Source organism: Pongo abelii, chromosome 2, assembly GCF_028885655.2.
Source record: "Pongo abelii isolate AG06213 chromosome 2, NHGRI_mPonAbe1-v2.0_pri, whole genome shotgun sequence".
Classification (NCBI taxonomy): Eukaryota; Metazoa; Chordata; class Mammalia; order Primates; family Hominidae; genus Pongo; species Pongo abelii.
The window spans coordinates 16,961,951-16,989,760 of NC_085928.1; the positions used below are offsets into that span (position 1 = coordinate 16,961,951).

Here is a 27,810-nt window from a genome sequence, read left to right on the forward strand (position 1 = left end):
GTGGGAAATCAATGTCTTCATACTATTGAATTTAGTATGCATACATATGGTATGTTTGTAATTTATTCAAGTTTTCTCTTGTATGTTCCATATTAGAAATAATACTTCACATGTACATTAAGGCTTATTCCGATGTATTCTTGTGGGTGCTGTGATCCAAAATGGTTCTCTTCATCCATTATATTTTGTTTGTTTTGTGTACAGAATTCTACTGTTACATGTAATAGTTTTCCTAATTCATTTTTGTTTTGTGTTGTCTAATTGCATTATAAGAAACTAAAATTTTGAATACTGTTTCTAAATTTTTAAGTATCATATTTCATTTTCAAGTCTAATAATATTGGCTAGTATTTCCAGGAAAATATTAAATAAAAGTGGTAATTGTGGACACCCCTGTCCTGCTTCTGAGCAAAATTTTCACTATTAAGTATTTGATAGGATTTGGTTTAATAACGTATATGTAGATATGTGTTGTATTTGTATGTGTGTATGATTGCATGTGTAACTGGTAGCACTGCAATTGAAAATACACATTTGAAACCATAAATACATATTTGAAACCATTGAACAGGAAAAATCGATGTTTGCAGCAACAGCAGCAACCAGCTATAAGAGCAATGCCATCAACAGTGCTAATCTTGAGTAAAACAGCTGATGATCCAGCAAATTATATATCTTATATATATATATATGAGAAGCTTGGTAGAACCCTTAACAGAATGAACTTGAAGAAACCAAGCCTAGACATAAAGCAGTCAAATTGCTGAAAATAAAAGATACCCCGCAAAATTTTGAAAGCAATTGGAGAAAAGTGACACATTATATAAAGAGGAAGCAAAATTCAAGCTACTACAGATTCCTCATTCAGAAATTATGGAAGGCAGAAGATCATGTAAAGTGTTCATCACCTTAAAACCAAAACACACATGCCCACACAAACTGTCAGTTCAGGAATCTAAATCCGGGAAAAATGGCCTCCAAAAAAGGAAAGCAAAAAAAAAAAAAGTAAAAGCCAAACAAAACAAAAATGAACTTCCAGATAAAGGAAGCTACATGAATTCATTTCCACTAGAACTACAAGAAAAATTAAATAATGTTCTTGTATCTTCAGGAACAAATGAAAATGATAAATAGCAAAGAAAATTCAAAAGACTGTTTTTCCTCTTAATTAAAAAAAGACGTGATGATTTAAAGCAAAAATTATAACAATATATTTGGATGTACTATATGATAACCATAGTGTAAAGGACAGTAGGGGAAGAGAAATAGATCTACATGGTTACAAGATTTGCACACTTTATGTGAAGTGTTACAATGTTAGCTCTAATAGGCTTTGAACAGTTAAGGAAGTATATTGTAATCCCTGGAGCAACCAATAAAAAATATGTGAAAATAAAATGCTTAGATTAATATTTAAATTAAAATGGAATTCTAATAGAAAATATTGAAATAACCTCCAAGAAGGCAAAAAGAGAAAAGAGGGAAAAATATGACGGGACCCACAAAACAAATAATAAAGTGATAGGCCAAAATTCAATCTCATCAGTAATTACATTTAATATTAATAGATTGAACTCTGACTAGATAAAAGCACAAGACTCAACTATGGTTATTCCCAGTATCCGTTGATTCCAGGACTCCCCCTCCTATACCCAAATCCACAAATGCTTAAGTCTGTTATATAAAATGGCATAATATTTGCATATAACCTACATACATCCTCCTGTATACTTTAAATCATCTCTAGATTACTTATACGCAATAGTGTGACACTATGCAAATAGTTGTGATACTGCATTGTTTCCTTTTATTTGTATTATTTTAAATTTTTGTATTTTTAATTTTTTTTTCTCAGAACACTTTTGATCTTTGGTTTTGTTGAATCTTTGGGTAAAGAACCTGTGTATACAAAAGGTATAGGAACTATGCTCTTTATAGGATATGTAATGGATGCCTAATAATAGATCCCCAAAATAAATAAAGCAAAAATGGGCAGAATTAAACTGAGAAGTGTGCACTTCTATAATCATATTAGGAAATTTAATAACACTCTCTCAGCAATTGATAGCACTAGACAAGTATCAGTTCAATTACAGGGAATCTGGAAAATACCATCAACTACCTTGACCTATTTGTTTTTTGAAGTACGTAAAACAGAAATGAACAGAATTACAAAGGAAAATCCATTATAAGAGCAATGTTAACTTGCTTCTCTAAGGATTGAAATATCAGAACAAAAAATTAGCAACAATTTAAACCATACAAAATGAAAAACACAATTTCAAGTTTGACCTTTATGTCACAATTAGAAAATGTACATTCTTCCCAAGCACACTTAGAATGCTATGGTAATTGGCTCTGCACTGATTATAAAGCAAATCTCAGTAAATTTTGTAGAACTAGTTATGTCACATTCTCTGGCTACGATTTCAAAATCCATCATAAAAAACATGCTTAGAAATTGAGGCTGGGTGTGGTTGCTCACACCTATAATTCTAGCACTTTGTGAGGCCAAAGAGGGAGGATCACTTGAGGCCTCCAGAGGCTTAGGACCAGCCTGGGCAACATAGCAAGACCCATCTTTGATTAATAATAATAACACAAATAATAAAAATGAAAATGTTTAGAAAATAGAAAGCACATGTCTAACTAATGGGTCAAAGGAGAATTATAATAGGAATTATAGAAAATATCTCAAACTAAATATTAATGAAAATTATATATGATTAATAATATTACATTTAAAGACTTATAGGATATATCTAAAGTGGTACTTAGAGAAAAGTTTTATTTTAGAAAATAAAAATGGCTAAAACAAAAGGGAAAAAAATAAACCCAAAGAATGTCAATAGATATGACAATAAATGCCTCTATTATCAAAATCACTGGTGCTTATGTTATTGTGAGGCAACAGGAATATAATCTGATTTATATATTATAAAAGACATCAAGGCTGATGTGTTGAACAACCTGTAAGCAGAACTTTATTTCAACAGAAAAGCAGAATAACAGAAAACAATTCAAACTGATGAAATAAATACGGATATAGTAAAAAAATGAAAGTATCAAATGTCCAGTCTAGCCAAAAGAACTAATAGAAACTGATATTTGAGAAGAACATAAGGAAGTAAGTAGAAAATTTATGACTAGCTCATATTACACTTTTACATATAAAAGGCATGAGAATTGGGGGTTAGCTGGGGGTGTGTGGAGAGAACCTATCCCCTATTGTAGAAATAAATAGTTAATCCTCAGTAGTATGTATAGCTAATATCTATCCAAGGTTTCTGTAATGGCAATCTCTAAATAAAGCATCTCTAACTAAGCATCTAAATGTAAAGTAATCTCTAAGTAAACCAGCTAAAGACTAAAACATTTACATCCTGGAAGAATGTTGCCATAATTTAATCATTTACTGATGGAGCATGTAACTATGGTACAAAAAAATGGCAGACAAACAGCATGAAATAATTCTAAGAATGCTTGTGATCTATGGGTCACTCATTACACAAAACATACCACTACACTTTCCAAGTGGGACATGATAATGAATGCTCAGAAACTGTAAAATAGAATATGTTTGATCAACTGTTAGGTTCTGACATACCTATTATTACAAATAATCAATGGCATGAGGTAAACATAGAACTCAGATCATCACCAATATTATCAAATAATTTAGTCATCTGAATTATACATATTTATACATTTGAATTGTTTATTCTTCCCCGTTAGGTATAGAGATCCAATATAAATCCTCGATTAAGATTAAAATCCTCATTTAGGATTAAACTGCTCTTCTCAATGTGGAAGGCAATAAGAAAAGTAAAACCTAAAATTAAAACCACAGTCTTCATAACTTAGTGGAATCAAATGGCAGAAATGGAAACAAGTGGGAGAATCTAGAAAACAATAGACTATAAAGTAGTATAGGAATTAAGTCTGAAAGTCAGATCTAAATAGTGCCATTCTCTCACTGGCTCCTCAGCCCTTAAAAGCGACAAAATTTCCTATATTATCTCCTCTGCCCCAGATATATCAACCATCCATTATCCAATTTTTGGTTGGGACAGTACATAAGTACAGCTTACAAAATAGGGATGTGGGTTGGTAGGAAGAAGGGAAGTATGGAAAGTTTACGGTAGAATGTTGGGATCTGTAGGTGGTATAAAAGGGATATTTAGAACCAGAAGCTATGTCCTATTACTTTTTTCTACCAAACACATTAATACCATCTCTCTTACTTCAAGTCAAGGCACTGAATCGCCAGTGTTTATTCCTTTTGAAAGCATATATCTTACCATGTGGAATTGTGGTCTGGAAAGGGCGACTTGGGCTTTTCAGGTTCCATAAAGTCAAACTACCATCTGAATGGCTGCACATGAATTGTTTGCCCTCATGATGCCAATCAATTGAATGAATAGCCTAATAAAATAACAATTAAAAACAAGTAGAGGGGGAAAAAAGTAGATAGGTTATATCATTCTATATTCCAAAGAAAAACTATTCTGATATAAAATTATTATACTAACGACACTTAAAAAACATAATTTCTCTGACCCATATCAGACTATAATTTCTGGTAAGATGAAGTCCTATTTCCTCCTAACACAGCCAATTAAAAGAATAATTTAAGTAAGAGCTACCATCTGAAGGCTTTCTATGTGCCAAACCCCAAGGCAAGCATTTTATACACATTATTTCATTTAATCCTATAAAAAAGTGTATGATTTTTCAATTTACACATGGTGAAACAGGCCTTGAGAGATTGAGATACTTGCTCAAGTCAACTCAAAACCAAGGTCTAACTACGAAAAACATTCTCAATCATTGCACTGTATTGCCCTCTTGCATATACTATTTCAATCAATTTAAAGCAAGAAAGGTTTAAATTTTCTTTTATATTTTCAGGTTAACTCTGTAGTTTTGAGTCAGATAAGATTCAAAAGTAATTACAGCCATCCCTCAGTATCCATTGGGGATTAGTTAGAGAACTCCCACACTCCCTCAGATTCTAAAATCCACAGATGCTCAAGTCCCTTATATAAAACAGCATACTATTTGCATACAACCTATGAATATCCTCCCATATACTTTAAATCATCCCTAGATTACTAATAGAATGTAAATGATATGTAAGTAGTTATACTATACTGTCTTTTTATTTGTATTATTATAAATTATTATATTGTTTTAAAATTATTTTTTGTTTTTAAAATATTTTCTATTATAGTTAGTTGAATCCAAGGATATGGAATTTATGGATATGGAGGGCTGACTGTATTCCATTTTCCCAAGCTATTGTATTCCCAATGCTAGCATAATGACCAGCATAAAGTAAGTACTCAATAAATATCTGTTGACTGAATTAGTAATTAATGTCACAAGCATTTCCACACCCTTGGTATTCTTTCTAAATTAATAAAGTATATACAGAACTTGGGTAAAGTACTAAGTACTATGAGAAAAATTCGAGTAGACATAAAGGCAGAAAAGAAGAATACAACATCTTTTCCTTAAAGACACTTATAAAACAGCAAGAGAGAGAAGATTAATATAAGTGAATACTAATCGTATTTATTTTTTGAAACTTCACACATAGACACATACAACTAAAACTTCCAAACTAAGTTACACATACATAACTGATAAAAGTTCTAAACAATCAGTATTATTGGAGTTGCCGATAACTGATGGCTAAAGTAATTATTAAACATATCATCAAGAAAATAAGATTTGATTAAATGGAAAAAGCAACATGAAATCCTGGACTTGTGTTTTCTCTCACTCTGTGGCCTTCATTACTAAGCAGAGATTTCTTTTTTGCTAGGGTCCAGCAGAGGAAGTTAGAGGGAAAATACTTCTTTCTCTTCTCCTCTGCTTGTTTCTTCTCCCTTCTGTAGGTGGTTCAAGGGAAGGTCACATCTTCTTGCCTCCCCTACATGTTAACTTTGATGAGCCTCATTTAACTTAAAGTTGTCTCAAACTGTTTTGCCATCAAAGATGGAGGCAGAAAAGGCACTCTCAACCCTAAACTTTCTTATTTCACTGAATTTCTATTGACTGGAAAGAACAGATATAAAAATAATAGCTAAAATAAAGCCAAAGTAAATCAGTACTATTAAAGAAGTATATTTATTGTTTAGAAAAGCAAGCATGTAAAACCAACTTGTTATCAGAGATCAGGTCTCATATAGTGCATTACTGAGTAGCTAGCATTTGATCTAACTTGATAGATAAATATTCAATTTCTATTTATTAGATTCTACCCCTCTCTTTTCTCAAAAAAAGGGAGGGGGGCTCAGAGGGCTTACTGAAAAAAAACAAACAAATACAATACAACTAATCCAAAAAGAATTTTAAGAGATAGAAACAGAATTTTAAACATAAAATGCTAGCTAGTTTTATCAACTCAGTGGCTGAGACTGAGTTTCTTGATAACATGAAAGAAGAAGGAAATCCAAAAAACTGGATAACAATATGGAAAAAAGGAAATGCAGCAGTTCTTAAGAAATTAAAAAATTTTCCTCAGGCCAAACTCTGAGGGATTTCTTTGTGAAAGATTACTTAAGAATTATTGACATAATGAAAGAAAAATTTTACAGTTAATGTGAAAGTAAAATTCATATATTTGTTTCTAAAAATAACCTTGGATTTCCAAAACAAAACTCAATTCATCAATGGCTATTTATGAAGAAGCTAGTTAAATTGTCTAAATAGTTTTACAGGGGCTAAAGACCTAACAGAATTTTGATATACAGAAGAGGAAAGAAGGCAGTTCATGATGAGAAGTTAGAAGGAGCAAAGGCTCAGAGATAAGCAATAAGTGTTATATATGGAAGATAGTGAGTAATATGTCTGAAATGTGGGGAATGTATAGAAGGATGTTAAAAATTTAACTAAAGAGGAATGATAGCACTAGGACCTTAAATCTCAAGTCAAGCAATATGGACTTTGTATTGTTGACAATTGAGAGCTATTCAAAGGTTCTGTTGTAGAGAATTCCATAATCTGTTTTAAAATGATAATCTTGTTAATGAAGGATATATTGAAGAGGTAAGACATCAAAGGAAAAGTGGTTGTGATTAGTTAAAATGCTCTTATAGTGATCCAGGCAAAAGATAACAACTTACACTAGGACATTGGAAGTGGGAATTAGAAAAGAGGAAATAAATGAGACAATATAAAATCAGAATCAGAAAGGCTGCAGAAACTGATTGCATATACAACATGATGATGGAAGAGACAAATATTACTTTGAGGGGTCTAAACTGAATTAACTAAACCAGACTTAAAAACCAGAAGAAAACATAGAAGGAGGTTTAGATATTTAAATACAAATTCAATGCCAATGGGATATGTTGCTGGATTTATCTAATATATTGTTAGATATTTAGATCTAGAGTTCAAGAAGGAGGTAAAGGCTACATTTATATGGATGTTCTTTTTTTAGCATAAAGGTAATATTTGAAATAAGAGAGAATATAAACATTAGAAAGTATAAATTGGAGAGAGAAGAAATGAGGGTAAAGACATAATATCCTGAAGAATATCAATAATGTAAAGGAGAGCTAAGGGAAAAATCAGTTATGGAAAAAGGGTGCATGATAAATGAGGTGGAAAGACACAGACAAGTGAATAAATTATTTTAAGGAGGAGAAACTGAGGTAAAGCCACAGGTTTAGTGAGGAATTTAAAGGCTAGGATGAGGTCACTGTGTGTAGTAATGAAGAGCTCATTGGTGACTTATGAAAAACCATTTCAGGTAAGTATTAAGCTGCTTTCTAGATATGAGAGGTAAAGTGCTGAGGAGAGGCTGAAAAGTTTGGTAGTAAAATGAAGTATTTAACTATCTCTATTAAAACAATAGAGCATATAATGACGCATTAAAATAGATAAAGATGACAGATTTATATACATATATCAGATGTCAATAACTTCTAGGTATAAATTACATATATTTGTACTAACTCACTTAGGCAGCTGCTAATCTTTATTTTAAAATTTCACTGAAATTTTACTCTCTTTTTAAGGCTCAAAACGTTTCTTCCATACTTTTTAAGGCCATAGGAAAGCTAGATGATTCAGCATTTTCCTTTGGGTTTCCTTTTGAGCTGGTTATTCTAATTCCAACTGGCTAAATATTCCCATGGTGTTTGTATTCTTATTTAGCTGCTAGTGTTGAGAGAGGGAGGAGAGGGAGCACTATCCATCCCCATCTTTATGATTTGTATAACAAAAGGAAAATCCTAGCTTAGCTCCCTAAGACCATCTTTTCTTATGATTCAAGATGCTGAAGAATTTGATTATAAAGAACATAACTGCATGATATTACTTACCAGATTATTTTTCACCAATCATGAAAAAAATTACCCAGCTGCCATTTTATTTTATTTCTAAACTTTTTTACCACTATGAGAACACTGATAACGAATTGTGCAGCTTATGAAATAGGTGAAGGCTTATATCTTTAAGCACCGAAACTTAAAAAATTAACTGTTATGAGGGGGATGGGAGAGAACATGTAAAGTATTCTAGGGTGACTACAGGTTCATTTGGAGACTTTTTTTATCCCTCCAATGATAAAATGAGGAAGTGTTCTAAAATAAATGTGTGTGTGTGTTTCATTTTCTAATTATTTCAGTGCTGCTTTAAATTATTTGGCACTCTTCCTATATAAGATTAGGTTTTACTGGACATAAATTTTTGACATATATTTTCCCCCTATCTCTTCCTACTCCCACCATTTTCAAATTGAATTAATAGCACAGATGATCACCTTTGTTTCTACAGGTACAAAAGGTAATTTCCCTTTTAATCTGTTGCCCCCAGTTTTACCATCTTCTTATTAGCCTCTCCTGAATGGAAAAATAATTAATGGCCCGGAATTAATATTTGAACAACTGAAGTGTCAACTGGGAGATTATTTCTTGATGAATAGGAGTTTGTTGCTTCCCCTAAATACAAACTTAATCAAGTCTCAATTACATACAATAAAACTTACTTCAAGATCTTGTCATTTAATAAGTGTCACTTATTAAGATCTCATCACTTATTAAGTATTACTATTTACAAAATTTTTCTTTATTCTAAGAAGGCAAGTATTAGAAGACAAGACCTTTCAAACTGACTTGAACTTCTTGCCACTGAAAAGGAATTTTCTAAGGAAGGTGTGAATAGTGTCTTTAGAGACCTTAAGGACAATGAGGCACAACGTAGCATGGAGCCTAGAGAAAGGAAAAGCAGTTGAGACAAAGTTGGGGATATAGTACAGGCGACAGGCACCCAAGTATATAAGATTGACAAGCCAGGATCTATTAACAAATGCAAAGTATATAAGATTCCACAAGAGGGCCCCGAAATAGGCAGTCAAGGCAGAATTTCCTCTTCAGAGAAAAATCTAGAGATAGAACTTACACAAATACTAAAAGACAGTGTGAAGCACTGGGTCAGAATCAGGCAACTTCCCAAGGCTAAACATATTGGTAAAGTGCAAAGCTTAAAAGTAGTAAACAGGCATAACGTCACAATACTCTTTCAAACATTTCGGTAGAAATCACTTACCTCATCATAATAAACTCTCAGTTCTGCTCTTTTAGATTTCAAGTCCCAGAATACTACAGTACCATTTTCATAACCTATTAGCAGCTGGAAAACATTAGAACAATCATTTTCTTAATTCTAGCATTAATTTTAACTTGCTTCAAATAAAGTTTAATGTTAATAAAGTAAAATCATACCACATAACACAACCTTATTTAGAATAAATTTTTCTAGAACTTGAATATAGGTTTTCTACATTTAAAAAATGGCAAACTCTGCTTCAATATGAACACTTACCAGTAAACCACCTAATTTCAAAAAGGAAATAAGGAGGAATATAAATATATATGACATGATATAAAATAAGTATGAAAATTGGAAGAAAAGAAAAATGGGATAGAAAATGAAGATGAAATAAAACATGAAATGGGATAAGATTAATGAACTATGTATATGCCATTCAGTCCTATGCACTTGAGAAATGTGGCTTCAAATTTGGCTTCAAATTTCTTCTACCAAATCCCATTTTCTCTTTGACCGAATTCAATATTTTAAACTGATGTTTTATGAACCCTCTGAAGATTATAAAGTTATTCTAGAGATTCACATCATTAAAAAGATTAATATTTATTTTAAAATCAATAAATAAGATAATTAATAAAATATTATTTCTTTAAAATAGAAGAATTTTAGAACATATCGTGATTATAATATGATCATCTTTAAGACTCAGTCATTAAGCTAAACAATGCTAGCCATACTGATAACTTTTGCTGTTAAATGATTCTCAATTATTATTTGTATCCTTCCTATTTTATTGTTACCAATGACAGAAAATTTAACCTATCATTGGTTAGGGAAAAAAAATAAGACGAAGGATAAAAATAGCCAATGTTAAAATAATGATATATTTCTGACAGATTTGCCTTAAGATGATTTCCTTGAAATACATTAGTAGTATTCCTCTGATGAAAATTCTTATACACTGCATAAAGATGTATCAATAACTTCAAAAAACCATTGGTAAGAACAGAAAATATAGTGGTGGTTATAACCTAAGCCTGCAGAGCATCCTGAGACCTTATCACTTATCTCGACATCTTACAATGAGACACAAAAAATAACAAAAATAAACCAGCTAGTAGTTTTCGCAGTACAAACACAAAAGGTTTCAAATATCAGTTCATTAAAGCAATATACATTTATTTTTGAAGCTATAACAAAAATGCTTGGTTATTAAACCACACACAATAAATGTTAAAATTGACAAAAAATTGAGCTTTTTACATGTTAACGTGAAGTAAATGGCATATATGACTTGCTAAGTGAAAATGTCGAAACTAAATACATATTTGAGTAATATTTCTTAAAATAAAATTGATATGACTGTACTAAGTGTACTAAGATATATTTTAACTTCAGATTGATTTTTTTTACATACAAGAGAAAATGATGAATAATGAAACCAATTTCTTTCCTTTTTTTTTGAGACAGAGGACAGAGTCTTACTCTGTCACCCAGGGTGGAGTGCAGTGGCACAATCTCTGCTCACTGCAACCTCCGCCTCCTGGGTTCAAGAGATTCTGTGCCTCAGCCTCCTGAATAGCTGGGATTACAGGCATCTGCCACCACACCTGGCTAATTTTTGTATTTTTAGTAGAGATGGGGTTTCACCATGTTGGCCAGGCTGGTTTCGAACTCCTGACCTCAGGTGATCTGCCCCCTTGGCCTCCCGAAGTGCTGGGATTACAGGCATGAGCCACCATGCCCAGCCAATAAAACCAGTTTTATTGAGTGTATGAGACTCTTGGCAAGGAGATATTGGCAAGGAGGTTCATTAGCCTAAAAAGTTTGGAAAATATAACTTAAGCAATAAAATAAATAATATAATCTTTCTAAATTTGAGCCCCAAGATTTAATAAAATAATATCCTAAAACACTATTATATTTTATTAAAGTAAATATCTGAAAGACAAAAGTTGCTTTGCTTATAAAATATTGCTAGCAATAGGCCCAGTAAATCACAAAATATAACATACTGAATCTCAAAAACACCATAAACTGTTGAGATAAGTATACAAGATTATGATTTAGAAAACATGATATTAGAATCAGTTACAGAATTAGAAAAGAGAAAAGCATCCCCCTGACATGCAGGAGACATTAGACAAGGCCACTCTGTGACCATGAGGAACCAAGACAAAAATAAGAGCACTCTGCAATAATATTTGACCACACCAAAACAGGAACAATGCCCAAACCACAAATTATATATACATATTTTTTAAACAGAAAATGTCTCTCACAATAGAAGCAAGTACCATAAAGGCAAAGAAGTAGGGTTACTTCTTCACCATGATATCATTAGAACCTACACTAGTGTCTGAAAAAAAATAGGTATTTGGTGAATAACAAATTAATTGTTAAATGCCAAAAAATCAAAATTGTAGATATTATATTCTAACCACAGTAAAATAAAATTAGAAGTCATGACAAAAATATTTTGAAAACTAAAAAATATATCTGTAGGTAATTAATAAGCAAAGAAGAAATCATAATGAAATATATAAAATAGAACTGAACAAAAATGCCTCACAAGACACAGATGAATCTTAAGAGGAAATTTTATGGTTTTGTAAATATGTATGTAGAGAAGAAAAACTGAAAATGTTTTAATGATATAAGCATTTGACTTTGAAAAGTAAAGAAAAAAGTAAATCTCAGGAAGCAGAAGAAAAAATAATGAGCCACCTTATTCAAGAGCAAAGGATACCACCTTTTATTTATTCAACTATACGTTTATATCTTTTAGGAAGTTTGAAAGTTTTCCACATATTGATTTTCTTGCTAATTTTATACCTAGTTATTTTAACTTTCTTATTGCTATTTTATATGGGTTCTTCTCTTCATTACCTTTTCTAATAGGGTATTATTTCTATAGTTAGATTTTAGTATACATCTTTCTAAATTATTTTGTTTGTATTCATTTTAAGGTTGATTCTCTTTGCCATTCCAGATATATTATCATATAATCTAAAATAGAGACTACTTTATTTTTTTCCAATTTGTATGTCTCTAATTGTTTGTATCTATCTAACTGCTTTGCTAAAAATCACCCTAGAGTATTAAAAATAGTAGAGAGGCTGAGCATCCTTGCCTTCTTCCTGACTTTGGTGGCTATGCCTCTAGTGTTTCCCCATTAAATAAGATCCTGAATTCTGGGGAGGGAGGGAGGGAGAGGGCATAGAAAGAGAGAGAGAGAGACATTTAAAGAAGTATAAATTGATTTATATGTTATACATTTCTTTTATTAGGAATAGGTTTTTAATTTTAAAATAAATATTTTTGTTGAAATATATATAATGTACACAGATTATAGATGTATATTTAATGAATTATGATGAAGTAAACAAACCCATGAAACTACAATCCACATTAAAGAATACAATAGAAAGACAAGTAATACAAGAAAAACAATACAAGCCATTCAGAAGCCTATTTCGTACTCTTACCTAGTTAATATTCCCACTCTCTTCTCTAAAAATAACCACTATCCTGACTTCTAACACTATAGGGTACTGTTACCTGTTTTGAATTAGACAGGTAGAATTATACAATACATATTGCTCTCTTTCTTGCTTCTATTTCTATTATATTTGTAGCATTAGTTAATTTAATTTCATTATTAAAATAGTATTTCATTGTTTGGCTATGGCACTACCACAAATTAATTTATTCATTTTACAGTTGATGTAATAATACTGCCATGAACAACCTTGTACATATCTTTTGGTAAATACATATATGCATTTCTGTTAAATGTATATTGATCCATAGGATATTAGTATGTTTAACTTTAATAGATACTGCCAAGCAGTTTTCCAAAGTGGTTATACCAACCACTGCATGTTTTCATTCTCACAAAATGTATATGAGTTCCAATTCCTTCTCATCTAATGACCAATATTGTGAATAGCTGTACAATGTTAAATTAAAGGAATAAATCATAGCCATCTTTGTCTCATTTCTCATTTCAGGAGGAAAATTTATATTAATTCATCATTAAGGAGGATGTTTTCATAGCTTTGGGAAAATTAACAAAGTTCATATTAATGAAATTCCTTTCTTTCCCTAGTGTACCAAGAGATTTTTATAATGAAGAGAAGGTAAATTTTATTAAATGCTGCTTATTAGCTATTTTTATTACCATATATTTTTCTCCTTATTTCTGTGAATTGCATTGACTGATTCTGACAAGTTAAACCAAATGTACTACTAGGGGGAGCATAAATTGGTTGTGATTTTTTGTGCCTTCTCTTTCATTCTTGATCAGACTTGCCAGAGATGCATCAATTTTGTTAGTATTTTCAAAGAACTGCTTTTGCTAATGTACTAAATTTTTGTTTTCTGTTCTTTTAATTTCCACTCTCATCTTTTGAATTAGGGTTCTCCGAAAAATTAGAACCAATAGATGTTTTTCTATGTATAGAAAAAGATATTTATTATGAGGAATTGGCTCACGTGATTATGAAGGCTGACAAGTCCCAAGATCTGCAGGGTGAGTTGGCAAGCGGGAGATCCAGGAGAGCTGATGGTGTGCCAGTCTGAGTCTGAAGACCTGAGAACCAGGAGAACCAATGGTATAGTTCCAGGCTGAAGGTCAGCAGGCTCAAGAACCAGGAAGAGCCGATGTTCCAGTTAGAGTCCAAAGGCAAGAAAAAGCTGATGTCTCAGTTCAAAAGCAGTCAGGCAGGAAGAATTCTCTCTTACTTGAAAGAGGGTTAGCCTTTTTGTTCTATTCAGGCCTTCAGCTGATTGATGAGACCCACTCACATTAAGAATGGCAATCTGCTTTACTGTCTACAGATTTAAATATTCATCTCAACCAAAACATCCTCACCTAAACCTTTAGAATGATGTTTGACCAATATTTGGTCACCTCAAGGCCCAGTCAAGTTGACACACAAAATTAACCATTATATCTTTATTGTTATCTTTCTACTACTTTCTTTGGGTTTAATGCACTGTTTATCTAGCTTACTGGGTTGGATATTAAGATCACTGATTTTCAGCTTTTCTTCGCTTTTTAATAAATGCAATATAAACTATAAATTTTCCTGGAGGCACAGCTTTAGCTACATTCCACAAGTTTTTGATATGTCATGTTGTTATTGCAATTTTGTTTAAAATATATTCTAATTTTTTAATCCTCTGAAATTTATTGGCATGTTTTTTGGTTCAGCAAATATACAACTTTGGTAAATACTCTATAAGCACTTGAAAATAATGTGTGGTCTGCTAGTACTATATACATAATGTATTATATGTGTCAACTTGGTTAAGTTGTTAATCGTGTGGTTTTAGTTTTCTTTATCCACACTAATTATTTCTTTGCTTGTTTTCTCAGTGACTGGAAGAGGTTTGTTAAAATCTCCAACTACAATTGTAGATTTAAGTATTTTTCATTTTAGTTCTGTCCAATTTTTAAAATTTTTTTAGTTCTATCAAATTATACATACACACGCATCATGATTCCATGCAAAATGAAAACACAATTCAGATAAGCACGTTTTAGTTAACATGGTACCATGCAAAGTAAGCACTACCTGTATACTATAAATCTATGTCATCACTAGGCATATACAAATTTAGGATTATTACATCTTCTGCTGAATTAACCAATTTCTATTATAAAATATCCTTAAAAAGGTTTTTGCCTTAAAGTCTATATCCTCTGATATTAGTATGGTTACACAAGTTTTCTTTGGTTATGGTTTACATACTATATCCTTTTGCAGTTTTGCATTAAACTTTTCTACATCTGTAAGTTGAAAGTGTATCTCTTGTAACGGCATATTGTTGTTTTAGCAGTTTGCAAATTATTGTCTGGTAATTAGCCTATTTAGTCAGTTTACATTTAATATAATTGCTGACATATTTTAGAACAAAGCTACCTACTTATCTTGTATTTGTCCCATTTGTTTAATGTGTCCTCCCTTTTTTTGGGAAGGGAGTTGGTTAGTAATTTTTTCTTATCCTAATTTTCCACTCTATTAACTTATCCATTATACATACATTTATTATTCTTTTAGTGTTACCCACCAGAATAAAAATTTTTCATGACTTATCAAATTATAATGTAAATTAGTACTTGTGCTACTTTCTGGAAATTATAAGGACTGTATTAGGGTTCTCCAGAGAAACAGAATCAATAGGATATATATATCTGTATAGATATATAAGAAGGAATTTATTATGCAAATTGGTTCATGTAATTATGCAGGATTAGAAGTTCCACAATATGCTCTCTATAAGCTGACGAAGTAGGAAAACTGGGATTGTAATTTAGTCTGTGTTTGAAGGCCTGAGAACCAGAGAAGTGGGAGAGGCCTGGTTAAGAAGAGTCTGAAGTCCTGAGAACCTTGAGCTGATATTCAAAAGCAGGAAAGGATAGATGTCCCAGTTCCAGTAGAGAGAGCAAATTCATCTTTCGTGTTTTTTGTTCTATCCTAACCTCAATAAACTGGATAATGTCTACTCACATTGGTGAGGGCAGATATTCTTCACTCAGTCTACTAATTCAAATGGTCATTTATTCTGGAAACACTTTCACAGACATACTAAAAATAATGTTTTACCAACTCTCTGAGTATTCCTTAATCCAGTCAGCTTGATGTGTAAAATTAACCATCATAAAGACATTGGCAATTAAATTTAGTGAACGTCATCCCAACTTGTATCATAATTCTCAATATATTACACTCCAAGAAGTCATTATTATTTTTATAAAATATTTCCTTAGTTTAATGCATGTTTGTGGTTCTTTATTCTTTTCTTCATCTCTGTTCTTATATAATAGATCATTTTCATTTTCTTAAACAAGTCTTTTAGGTTTTTCCTCAGTGAAGATTTGATGTTGATGAATTGCTGCAAATTTTGTTTGCTGAAAATAATTTGATGACATGTTTTAAATTATATTTTTGTAGAGTATAGAATTCTGCCAGTGGAAGGACTGATCTGATTATCAAAATTGGAAATACAATGGGTGCTAAATTTTATTCAAAGACTTTTTCAGCATCAATAAAGATAATCATTTGTTCTTAGACCTATTAGCGATATAAATTATATTGATGGATTTTGTAATAGTACCTATCCTTGCATCCCTGGAGTAAAACACCACTAGTCATAATGAATTATTTTTTAATGTGCTGGTGGGATTCTGTCTCCTAATATTTTATTTAAGCTTTTTCCATTAATATTTTATTTTATTGTAGTAAGAACACTGAACATGAGATCTACCCTATTAACAAATTTATAAATATATAGTACATTACTGTTGACTCTAGATACAATGTTGCACAGCAGATTTCTAAAGTTTATACATCAATCAAGCTTGCTTGACTGAAACTTTAAGTTCACTGATTAGTATCTCTGCATTTCAACCTCCCCCAGCCCATCAGCCACCATTACACTCTTTGATTCTATATATATGACTATTTTAGATACCTGATATAAGTTGAATGGTGAAGAATTTGTCTTTCTATGACTGGTCATTTCACTTCACATAATATCCTCCAGGTTTATCCATGTTGTCACATATTGTAAAATTTCCTTATTTATTAAGGCTGAAAAGTATTCCATTGTAGAAATACCATGTGTATTATAGCTACACGAGAGGATACTCTTCCGCCCTAATAACGGCTGGGTAACCACATGTTGTTTATTCATCTGCCAATGGCCATTTAGGCCATTTCCACATATTGGCTATTGCCAAAAGTATTATGATTTATTTCTCTTTGAGATCTTGATTTCAATTCTTTTGTATAAATATCCAGAAGGGGGACTGCTGTATTATACAGGTAGTTTCATTTTTAATTTTTTGAGGAACCTCCACACTGCTTTCCATAGTGGTTGAAGCATTTTGCAGTCCCACCATACAAGTGTTCCAATATCTTCACATCCTTATCAAAAGGTGTCTTTTGGTTTAAAATACATATACATAATAATGATCCTAGTATCTATTCTTGGTTTTGATTTGCATTTCTCTAATGATTAATAACATTAAGCACTTTTCCATATACCTGATCTTAGGCATTCTTTGTGTGTGTGGTTACCGTAGGACTTACATAAAATCTAATGCTCTGTTTTAAGCTGATAATACCTTAAGTTCAATAGTATACCAAAACTCTACACTGAAACTTCTCTTCCCCTGACACATACTTTATAGTATAGACATTGGAGAAATGTCTATTTAAGACCTAAGCCCATTTTAAAATCGGGTTACTAGATTTTTTTTTTTTTTTTTTTACTATTGAATTGTATGAGTTTCTTATGTATTTTGCAGATTAACCCTTTACAGATACATGGCTTGCAAAAATTTTCTCCTATTCTCTACATTGTGTTTTCACGCTGTTGATTGTTTCTTTTGCTATACAGAAGCTTTTTAGTTTGACCTTGTCCTACATGTTTATTTTTGTTTTCATTGTAGTTACTTTCAGTGTCATGTTTATAGAGCCATGACATTGTCAAAACCAGCGTCATGAAGCTTTTCTTCTATGTTTTTTCTACATATTTCAGAGTTTAAGGTCTTATGTTTATTTCAGAGTTTAAGGTCTTATGTTTAAGTCTTTAATCCATTTTGAATTGATGTTTTTAGTAAGATGTATGCAAAAGGTCTAATTACATTCTTATACATGTGGATATCCAGTTTTCTCAATACCACTTGTTTAAAATATCCTTTCTACACTGTGTATTCTTGGCACCCTTGTCAAAGATCAGTTGACCACATATGTGTGGATTATTTCTGGGCTCTCTATTCTGTTCCATTGGTCTATATGTCTGTTTTTATGCAATTGTCATACTATATTAATTATTGTAGCCTTGTAATTTAGCTTAAAATCAGAAAGTGTTATTATTATGTGTTGAACAATCCTTGCACTTCAGAGATAGATCCCACTTGATCATGATGCATGATTATTTTAATGTGCTCTTGGATTCAGTTTGCCAGTATTTTGTTGAGGATTTTTGCATCTATTTCATCATGAATATTCACCTACAGTTTTATTTTCTTGTGATATATTGGTCTAGTTTTGGTGTCAGGGTAACGCTGATGACAATGTTTTCCCCTCTTCAAGTTTTTTTTTTTTTTAATTTGAGGACTGATGTTAATTCTTCAAATTTTTGGTAGAATTCACTAGTGAAGCCATCCTGAGCTTTTCCTCGCTAAGAGGTTTTTCATTACTAATTCAATCTCTATACTAGTTCTTAGACTTTCTATTTCTTCATGGTTTGTCTTGGCCGGTTTTATGTTTCTAAGAATTTACTCAATCCTTCTAGATTATACAGTTTGTTGGTATATAACTGTTCTTATTAGTCTCTTATGATCCTTATTTCTGTGGCATCAGTTGTAAATCTCTCCTTTCATTTCTGATTTTATTTACTTGAATTTTAAATCTTTTTTACTTAGTGTAGCTGAGTTTGTCAATTTTGTTGATCTTTTCAAATAATAACTCTCAGTTTTGTTGATTTTCTTTTTTATCCATTTCATTTATTTCTGCTCTAATCTTTATTTCCTTCCTTCCGCTACATTTGTGCTTAGTTTGCTCTTCCTTTTCTAGTTCCTTGAGGTAAAGTTGTAAGTTTGCAGGTCTTTCTTATTTTTTAATGTAAGCATTTATTGCTAGAACTTCCCTCTTAGTATTGCTTTTGCCGCATCCCATAATTTTTGATAGAGTGTGTTTTCATTTTTGTTTGTCTCAAGATATTTTCTAATTTCTTTTTTGATTTCTTATTGAGGCAATGGTTGTTTAGGGATGTATTGTTTAATTTCTATATATTTGTACATTTTGGAGTTTTCTTCCACTATTGATTTCTAGTTTTATTACATTGTGGTCAGAAAGGATACTTGGTATCATTTCAATCTTCTTAAATGTATTAAGGTTTGTTTCATGGCCTAACATGTTATCTATTCTGGAGAATATTCCATGTGTGCTTGAGAAAAATGTATATCTTTCTGCTGTTGGGTGGAAAGTTCTGTATATATGTTAAGTCCATTTGGTCTGTAGTGTTATTGAAGCCCTCTGATTCCTTTTAATATATCTGAATAATCTGTCTATTATTGAAAGCAGAGTACTGAAGTCTCTTACTATCATTGCATTACTATCTATTTCTCCCTTCAGTTCTGACAATATTTGCCTTATATATTTAGGTGCTCTGATATCAGATGTGTATATATTTATAATCATTATTTTCTTCTTGGTGGATAGACCTTTTTATTGTCCTTCTTTGTCTCATGATAATTTTTGACTTAAAGTCTATGGTGTCTGCAATAATAATAGACATCCCTCCACACTTTTGTTTACTATTTGCATAAATTATCATTTGCATGAAACATCTTTTTCAGTCTTTATATATCCTTAAATGGAAAGGGAGTTTACTGTAGACAGCATATGGTTGGGTCTTGTTTTTTATTTTTTATTTTTCTAAATCAATTCAGATACTTTGTATCTTTTGATTGGGGAGATCAATTCATTAACATTTAAAATAATTATTGACAGGGAATGATTTGCCATTTTGTTAGTTGTTTTCTGTTTGTCTTATAACTCTTTTGTCTGTCTTTTCCTCTCTTACTGTCTTCCTTTATGTTTTTTATTGATATGCTTTGATTTCTTTTTATTTTGTGTAACTTCTTAGGCATTCTTTGTGTGTGTGGTTACCTTAGGACTTGCATAAAATCTAATGCTCTATTTTAAGCAATAACACCTTAAGTTCAATAGTATACCAAAACTCTACACTTAAACTTCTCTTCCCCTGACACATACTTTATAGTATTGTTGTCATAATTTTCATCTACTTATATGGTGTATCTTCTAACATAATTTTCAGTTATAGTTATTTTTAATAATTGTGTCCTTTGAATTACTTTACTGCAATTACTTTTGCACTGTCCTAATAGAATTAAGTGATGTACCCATCATCATCTCATGCTACAGTATTCTGAATTTGTTTGTATATTTACCCTTATCAATAAGTTTTACATTTTTTTTTTTTTTGAGACAGAGTTTCACTCTTGTTGACCAAGCTGGAGTGCAATGGCACAATCTCAGCTCACTGCAACCTCTGCCTCCCGGGTTCAAGCGATTCTCCTGCCTCAGCCTCCCGAATAGCTGGGATTACAGGCATGTGCCACCACCCCAAGCTAATTTTGTATTTTTAGTAGAGACAGGGTTTCTCTGTGTTGGTCAGGCTAGTCTCAAACTCCCAATCTCAGGTGATCTGCCCGGCTTGGCCTCACAAGTGCTGGGATTACAGGTGTGAAACACCATGCCTGGCCTAAGTTTCACACTTCCTTCTGCTATTGCATTGCTGTTTAACATACTTTTCTTTCAATTTCGGTATTTTTTCAGTCTTTAAAAAGTTTATTTCTTTTATATTGACAGATAACATTGTATGTTTTTATCACACATAACACAGTATTTTGAAATATATATACATTGTGGAATGGTTAAACTTATAGTTAACAAAAGCATTACCTCACATAGTTATCATTTTGTGATAAGATCACATAACATCTACGCTCTATATTCTTCAACAGTGCAATATATCATTAACTATAATCACCTTGTAATACATTAGATCTCTTAAAATTTATTCCTGCTACATAACTGTAATTATGTTATTCTTTGACCAACATGTCCTCATCCATTCCTCCTCATTAACCACCTCAGCAGCCGATAAGTACCTTTCCTCTCTCTACTTCAATGTAATCAATTTTTTAAAATTCCACATATGAGTGAGATGATATGGAATTTATCTTTCTGTTTCTGGCTTATTTCCCTTAATGTAGGGTCCTCCAGGTTCATCCATGTTGTCCCAGATGAGAAGATTTCATCATTTTATATGGCTGAATAGTATTCCATCGTGAATATATACCATATTTTCTTTATCTATTTATCCAATGATGGATAATTACATTGATTCCATATCTTGGCCATTGTTAATAATGTTGTGATGAACATGGGAATGCAGATATCTCTTGGATATATTGACTGCAATTCATTTAGTTATATACCCAGTAGTGGTATTGCTGAATCATATGGTATTTCTATTTTTAATTTGAGGAATCTCCATACTATTTTCTACAATGGTTATACCAATTTACATTACCCTTTCTCCATATCTTCACCAGTACTTATTATCTTTTGTCTTTTTGATAATGGCAATTCTAAATGCGGTGAGGTGATAGCTCACCGTGGTTTTGATTTGCATTTCCCTGATGATGAGCGATGTTGAGCATTTCACTATATACTTGTTGGCCATTTATAATATGTCTTCTTTTGAAAAATGTCTATTGTCATTCATAGTTTGAGGAATTACACTTAATTATTTAATTTATTTTAATTTTTTAACATAGTGAGAAATGAGTGTTTCATGTCATTCTTCCACATGTGCATATACATGTCTATTTTGTCCATTTTTTGATTGGGTTGTTTGGTTTTTTATGGTGAGTTGTTTGAGTCCCTTATACTCTTGAATGTATAGTTGACAAATATTTTCTCTCATTCTGTAGGTGATCTTTTTTTCCCAACTCTTTTATTGTCACTTTCAGCATAAGTGATGGTTTGTCCAACATACTTTGAAGTCTGCTTATAGTAATAACTGTTCTGCTACTAAGTATGGTTTCCTTTGCATTGTCCTCCCTCTTCAAGTTTCATACATTTGAGAATTAATCCTGACTGGTTGCAATAGAATATGTACCATTTTCTTTTGAGACTAAATGATGGTGATGACCGCATATTCTCACTCATAGGTGGGAATTGAACAATGAGAACACATGGACACAGGAAGGGGAACATCACACTTCAGGGACTGTTGTGGGTTGGGGGGAGGGGGGAGGGATAACATTGGGAGATATACCTAATGCTAGATGACGAGTTGGTGGGTGCAGTGCACCAGCATGGCACATGTATACATATGTAACTAAATGCACATTGGGCACATGTACCATAAAACCTAAAGTATAATAATAATAATAATAATAATTACAATAAAAGAAAAAAAAAAAAAAAAAAAGTTGAAAAAAAAAAAAAAAAAAAAAAAAAAAAAAGATGGTGATGAGGTTAATGTTCTCACTGCCTTTGAATTACCGTTTTGATTCAGAACTCGGAATAAAAATAGAATTTATATCCTCCAGGTAAGTAGATATTTATTATATCTGTTCTTATAGTGTGATTGTTAAGAGCATTGACTCTGAGCCACATTGCCTAGGTTTGAACACTAATTCTGATACTTACAAGCAACACGATCTTGGGTAAGTTAATTCATATTCCGCCTTAATTTTTTCATGTGTAATAGTACCCCTCTCATAGAGTTTTTTAAAATTTGACATGTGTCATTCTTTTTCTTTTTAGTTGACATATAATAATTGTACATGTTTATAAGAAAGAGTGCTTTTTTACATTTGAACAATGTGTAATGACCAAATCACAATAATTAGCATATCTATCACCTTAAATATTCATAATTAATTTGTGTTATGAACATTCAAAATCTTCTTCAGCTTTTATAAATATACACTAAATAATTGTTAATCATATTCAACCTATAGTGCTACAGAATGCTAAAACTCATTCCTTCCATATAGATGTAATTTTGTATCCATTAACCAACTTCTCCCTTTCTTCCCCTTGCCTTCTACTCTTCCTAGTTTCTAATAACCACAATGCTACTTTAATTCTGTGAGCTCAATTTTTGTTTAACCCTCCAATATGAGTAAGAACATATTTATTTTTCTATAACTAACATTTCACTTGTAGATTGTCTTTTCACTCTGTTGTTTCCTTTGCTATGCAAACATTTTTGTGTGTGATATAATCTCATTTGTCTATTTTAACTTTTGTTGCCTGTGCTCTTGAGTTCTTATTCAAAAAACTCCTTGCCCATACCCATGTCATAAAGCATTTCCCCTATGTTTTCTTCCAGTAGGTTCACAGTTTGAGGAATTACACTTAATTATTTAATCTATTTTAATTTTTTCATATAGTGAGAAATGAGTGTCTTATGTCATTCTTCCACATGTGCATATACAGTTTTCCCAATATTATTTATTAAGGAGACTTTCCTTTCTTTATTGCATATTTTTGGCACATTTGTCAAAAATCAATTGGCTGTATATGTGTGGATGTTTATTTTGGGCTCTCTAATATGTTCCATCAGCCTATGTGTCTGTTTTTATGCCAGCACCATGCTGTTTTGGTTACTATAGCATTGTGATATACTTTGAAGTCAGGTAATGTGATGCCTTCAGCTTTGTTCTTTTTGGTCAAGACTGCTTTGGTTATTTAGAGTCTCTTGTGGTTCCATACAAACTTTGTGATGTTTTTTCTATTTCTGTGAAGAATGATATTGGTATTTTGATAGAAATTGTATTGAATCTATAGATCACACTGAGTGGTAAAAATATTTTAACTATATTAATTATCCTAATCCTTGAATATGGGATAGCTTTCCATTTATGTGTCTTCAATTCTCTTATCAATGTTTTATAATTTCCAATGTAGAGATCTTTCACCTCCTTAAATTTATTTCCAGTTTTTTTAGTGGATATGGTAAACAGAATTGTTTATTTCTTTCACAAATAATTTACTATTAGCATACACATATACTACTGACTTTTGCATGTTGATTTTATAACCTGCAACTTAACTCACTTACAAATTCTAAAAGCCTTTTAGTGGAGTATTTAGGGATTTCTATGTATAAAATCATGTCATCAGCAAAAAGGGACAATTTAACTTCCTCCTATCAAATTTAGATGCCTTATATTTCTTTCACTTGCCTAGTTGCTCTGGTCAGGACTTCCAGTACTGTGTTGTATAGGACTGCCAAGAGTGGACATCCTTACCTTGTTCCAGATGTCAGAAAAAAAGTTTTTAACTTTTTCCCATTCAGTATGATGTTAGCTGTGGCTCTGTCAATTGTGGCCCTTATTGGGTTGAGGTACAATCCTTCTATATAATTTACTGAAAATGTAAATCATAAAGGAATGTTGACTTTTGTCATATGCCTTTTCTCCATGTATTAAAATGACCATATGGTTTTTGTCCTTCATTCTGTTAATATGATGTATTATGTTTATTGATTTGAATATGTTGAACCATCTTTGTATTCCTGCAATAAATCTCACTTGGTCATAATGAATGATCTTTTTAATGTGCTGTTGAATTTGGTTGAGTATTTTGTTAAACATTTTGCATCTACGTTCAACAGGAATATTTGCCTGCAGTTTTCTTTTTTATTATGTCCTTACCTGGTTTTGGTATCCAGGTATTTATCTATTTCTTCTAGGCTTTCCAGTCTGTTGGCATAAAATTGTTCACAAGAGTCTGCCAATCTTTTGAATTTCTGTGGTATCAGATGTAACTTTTTTTCATCTCTGATTTTATTTATTTGGTCTTCATTCTTTTTTCTTAGTCTAGCTAAAAGTTTGCCAATTTTGTTTATATTTTTAAAAAACCAACACTTTTTTTATTCTTTTCAACTTTTATTTTAGGTTTAAGGGGTACGTGTGCAGATTTGGTACATGGGGAAATTGCATGTTATCAGGGTTTGGTGTACAAATAGTTTTGTCACCCAGGTAATTAGCATAATACTTGATAGGTAGTTTTTCAATCCTCACCCTCCTCCCACCCTCCACCCTAAAATAGGCAGCAGTGTCTACTGTTCCCTTCTTTGTGTCTGTGTGTACACAATGTTTAGCTCCCATTTATAAGGAGCACATGGAGTATTTGGTTTTCTGTTCCTGTGTTAATTTGGTTAGAATAATGGCCCCCAGCTCCCTCCATGTGCTGCAAAGGCCATGACCTCATTTTTTAAAATAGCTATGTAGTATTCCATGGTGTATATGTAGCACATTTTCTTCATCCAGTCCACCATTGATGGGCACTTAGGTTGATTCCATGTCTCTGCTATTGTGAATAGTACTGCAATGAACATACACATGCATGTGTCTTTATGGTAGAACAATTTATAATTTCTTTGGCTATATACCCAGCAGTGAGACTGCTGGATCAAATGGTAGCTCTGCTTTCAGTTCTTTGGAAAACCTCTAGATCGCTTTCCACAATGGCTTAACTAATTTACATTCCCACCAGCAGTGTATAAGTGTTACCTATTCTCTCCAACCTTGCTGGCATCTGTTATTTTTAAAAAATTGTAGTGATAGCCATTCTCACTGATGTGAGATGGTATCTTATTGTAGTTTTGATTTGGGTCTCCCTAATGATTAGTGATATTAAGCACTGCAACTAAGGTTTATTCTAGTCTCAAGGCTGCTGAAGTAGGCAAGAAGTGATGTGGGTTGGATTCTGAGTTTGCTTTGCTGGGGCCCATGGGTTCCTAATTGACACCAGGGCAGGTCTAGAGGCTCTGCCTGTGCATACCAGTCTAGAGTCAGGAGCTGTGGTGGGGAGGGATCTGCCAGATGTTGAGTTTTACTGTGGTGGGCACTATACTGGGTTCTACAGCAAAACTCTATGCTTGTACTTTCCTTCGCCAAGCAAATGATTTTTCTCTCTGTGCTGTGCTGCCTGGTATTGGAAAAAGGGAGACATGAGTTATCCTCTGGCTGCTGAACTTATACCCAAAGTCCACTGCTACTAAGATGAGCATGGCACCAGGGCATGCCTAAAGCCCACAGCAGCTATAACCTGCCTGCCACTGAGGTTTATCCAGGGACTAAGGGCACTGTAGTTGGCCAGCGGTGATGCAGGCCAGAACTCAAGTTCATTCCACCACGGCCATGGGTTCCTGTCTGGCACCTGAACATGCTAAGGCCTTCAGTAGCTATAGCCCGCCTGTCACTGAGGATTACTGGGGGCTTGAGGCCACTGTAGTTAACCAGAGGTAATGCAGACTGGAACTTCAGCCCATTGGATGGTGTTGTGGATTTTCATGACACCAGGGTGGTCTAGAGCAGGGGGTCCCCAAATCCTGGCCACAGTACCAGTCTGTGGCCTGTTAGGAACCAGATCACATAGCAGGAGGTGAATGGCAGGTAAGCAAGTGAAGAGTCATCTGTATTTACAGCTGATCCCCGTCACTCGCATTACCACCAGAGCTCCACCTCCTGTCAGATCAGCTGCAGCATTAGATTCTCATTGGATTCTGAACCCTATTGTAAAGTACACATGCAAGGGATCTAGGTTGCATGCTCCTTATGAGAATCTAATTCCTGATGATCTGTCATTAATCTAATTCCTGATGATCCATCACCCCCAGATGGGACCGTATAGTTGCAGGAAAACAAGCTTAGCACTCCCACTGATTCTACATTATGGTGAGTTGTATGGGGTGACTATCACTGATGAGTCTTACTTCACCATTGCTATGGTTTGAATGTCTCCTCACAGGCAACCTACAGAATGGGAGAAAATTTTTGCAATCTACTCATCTGACAAAGGGCTAATATCCAGAATCTACAAAGAACTCAAACAAACTTACAAGAAAAGAAAACAAACAACACCATCAAAAAGTGGGCAAAGGATATGAACAGATACTTCTCAAAAGAAGACATTTATGCAGCCAACAGACTATGAAAAAATGCTCATCATTACTGGCCATCAGAGAAATGCAAATCAAAACCACAATGAGATACCATCTCATGCCAGTTAGAATGGCGATAATTAAAAAGTCAGGAAACAACAGGTGCTGGAGAAGATGTGGAGAAACAGGAACACTTTTACACTGTTGGTGGGACTGCAAACTAGTTCAACCATTGTGGAAGACAGTGTGGAGATTCCTCAGGGATCTAGAACTAGAAATACCATTTGACCCAGCCATCCCATTACTGGGTATATACCCAAAGGATTATAAATCATGCTGCTATAAAGGCACATGCACATGTATGTTTATTGCGGCACTATTCACAATAGCAAAGACTTGGAACCAACCCAAATGTCCATCAATGATAGACTGGATTAAGAAAATGTGGCACATATACACTATGGAATACTATGCAGTCATAAAAAAGGATGAGTTCATGTCCTTTGTAAGGATATGGATGAAGCTGGAAACCATCATTCTCAGCAAACTATCACAAGAACAAAAAACCAAACACCACACATTCTCACTCATAGGCGGGAATTGAACAATGAGAACACTTGGACACAGGAAGGGGAACATCACACACCAGGGCCTGTTATGGGATGGGGGAAGCAGGGAGGGAAAGCATTAGGAGATATACCTAATGTAAATGACAAGTTAATGGGT

General features: G+C 32.8%; 1 protein-coding gene across 6 annotated transcripts in view; it reads right to left on the reverse strand.

The window, feature by feature from the left end:
* Nucleotides 1–27,810, reverse strand: part of STXBP5L (syntaxin binding protein 5L) — a 491,711-nt gene that overhangs the window by 273,171 nt on the left and 190,730 nt on the right. For 5 of the 6 annotated variants that reach the window (XM_024244879.3, XM_024244878.3, XM_054551430.2 and 2 more), the window contains 2 exons: nt 9,565–9,648; nt 4,302–4,425 (listed from right to left, as the gene is read on the reverse strand). In XM_024244879.3, coding sequence (XP_024100647.3) covers nt 4,302–4,425; nt 9,565–9,648 — 208 coding nt within the window. Of the gene's footprint in view, nt 1–4,301; nt 4,426–9,564; nt 9,649–14,064; nt 14,162–27,810 lie in introns of all 6 variants that reach the window. The other variant, XM_063721743.1, reaches the window with a different exon arrangement.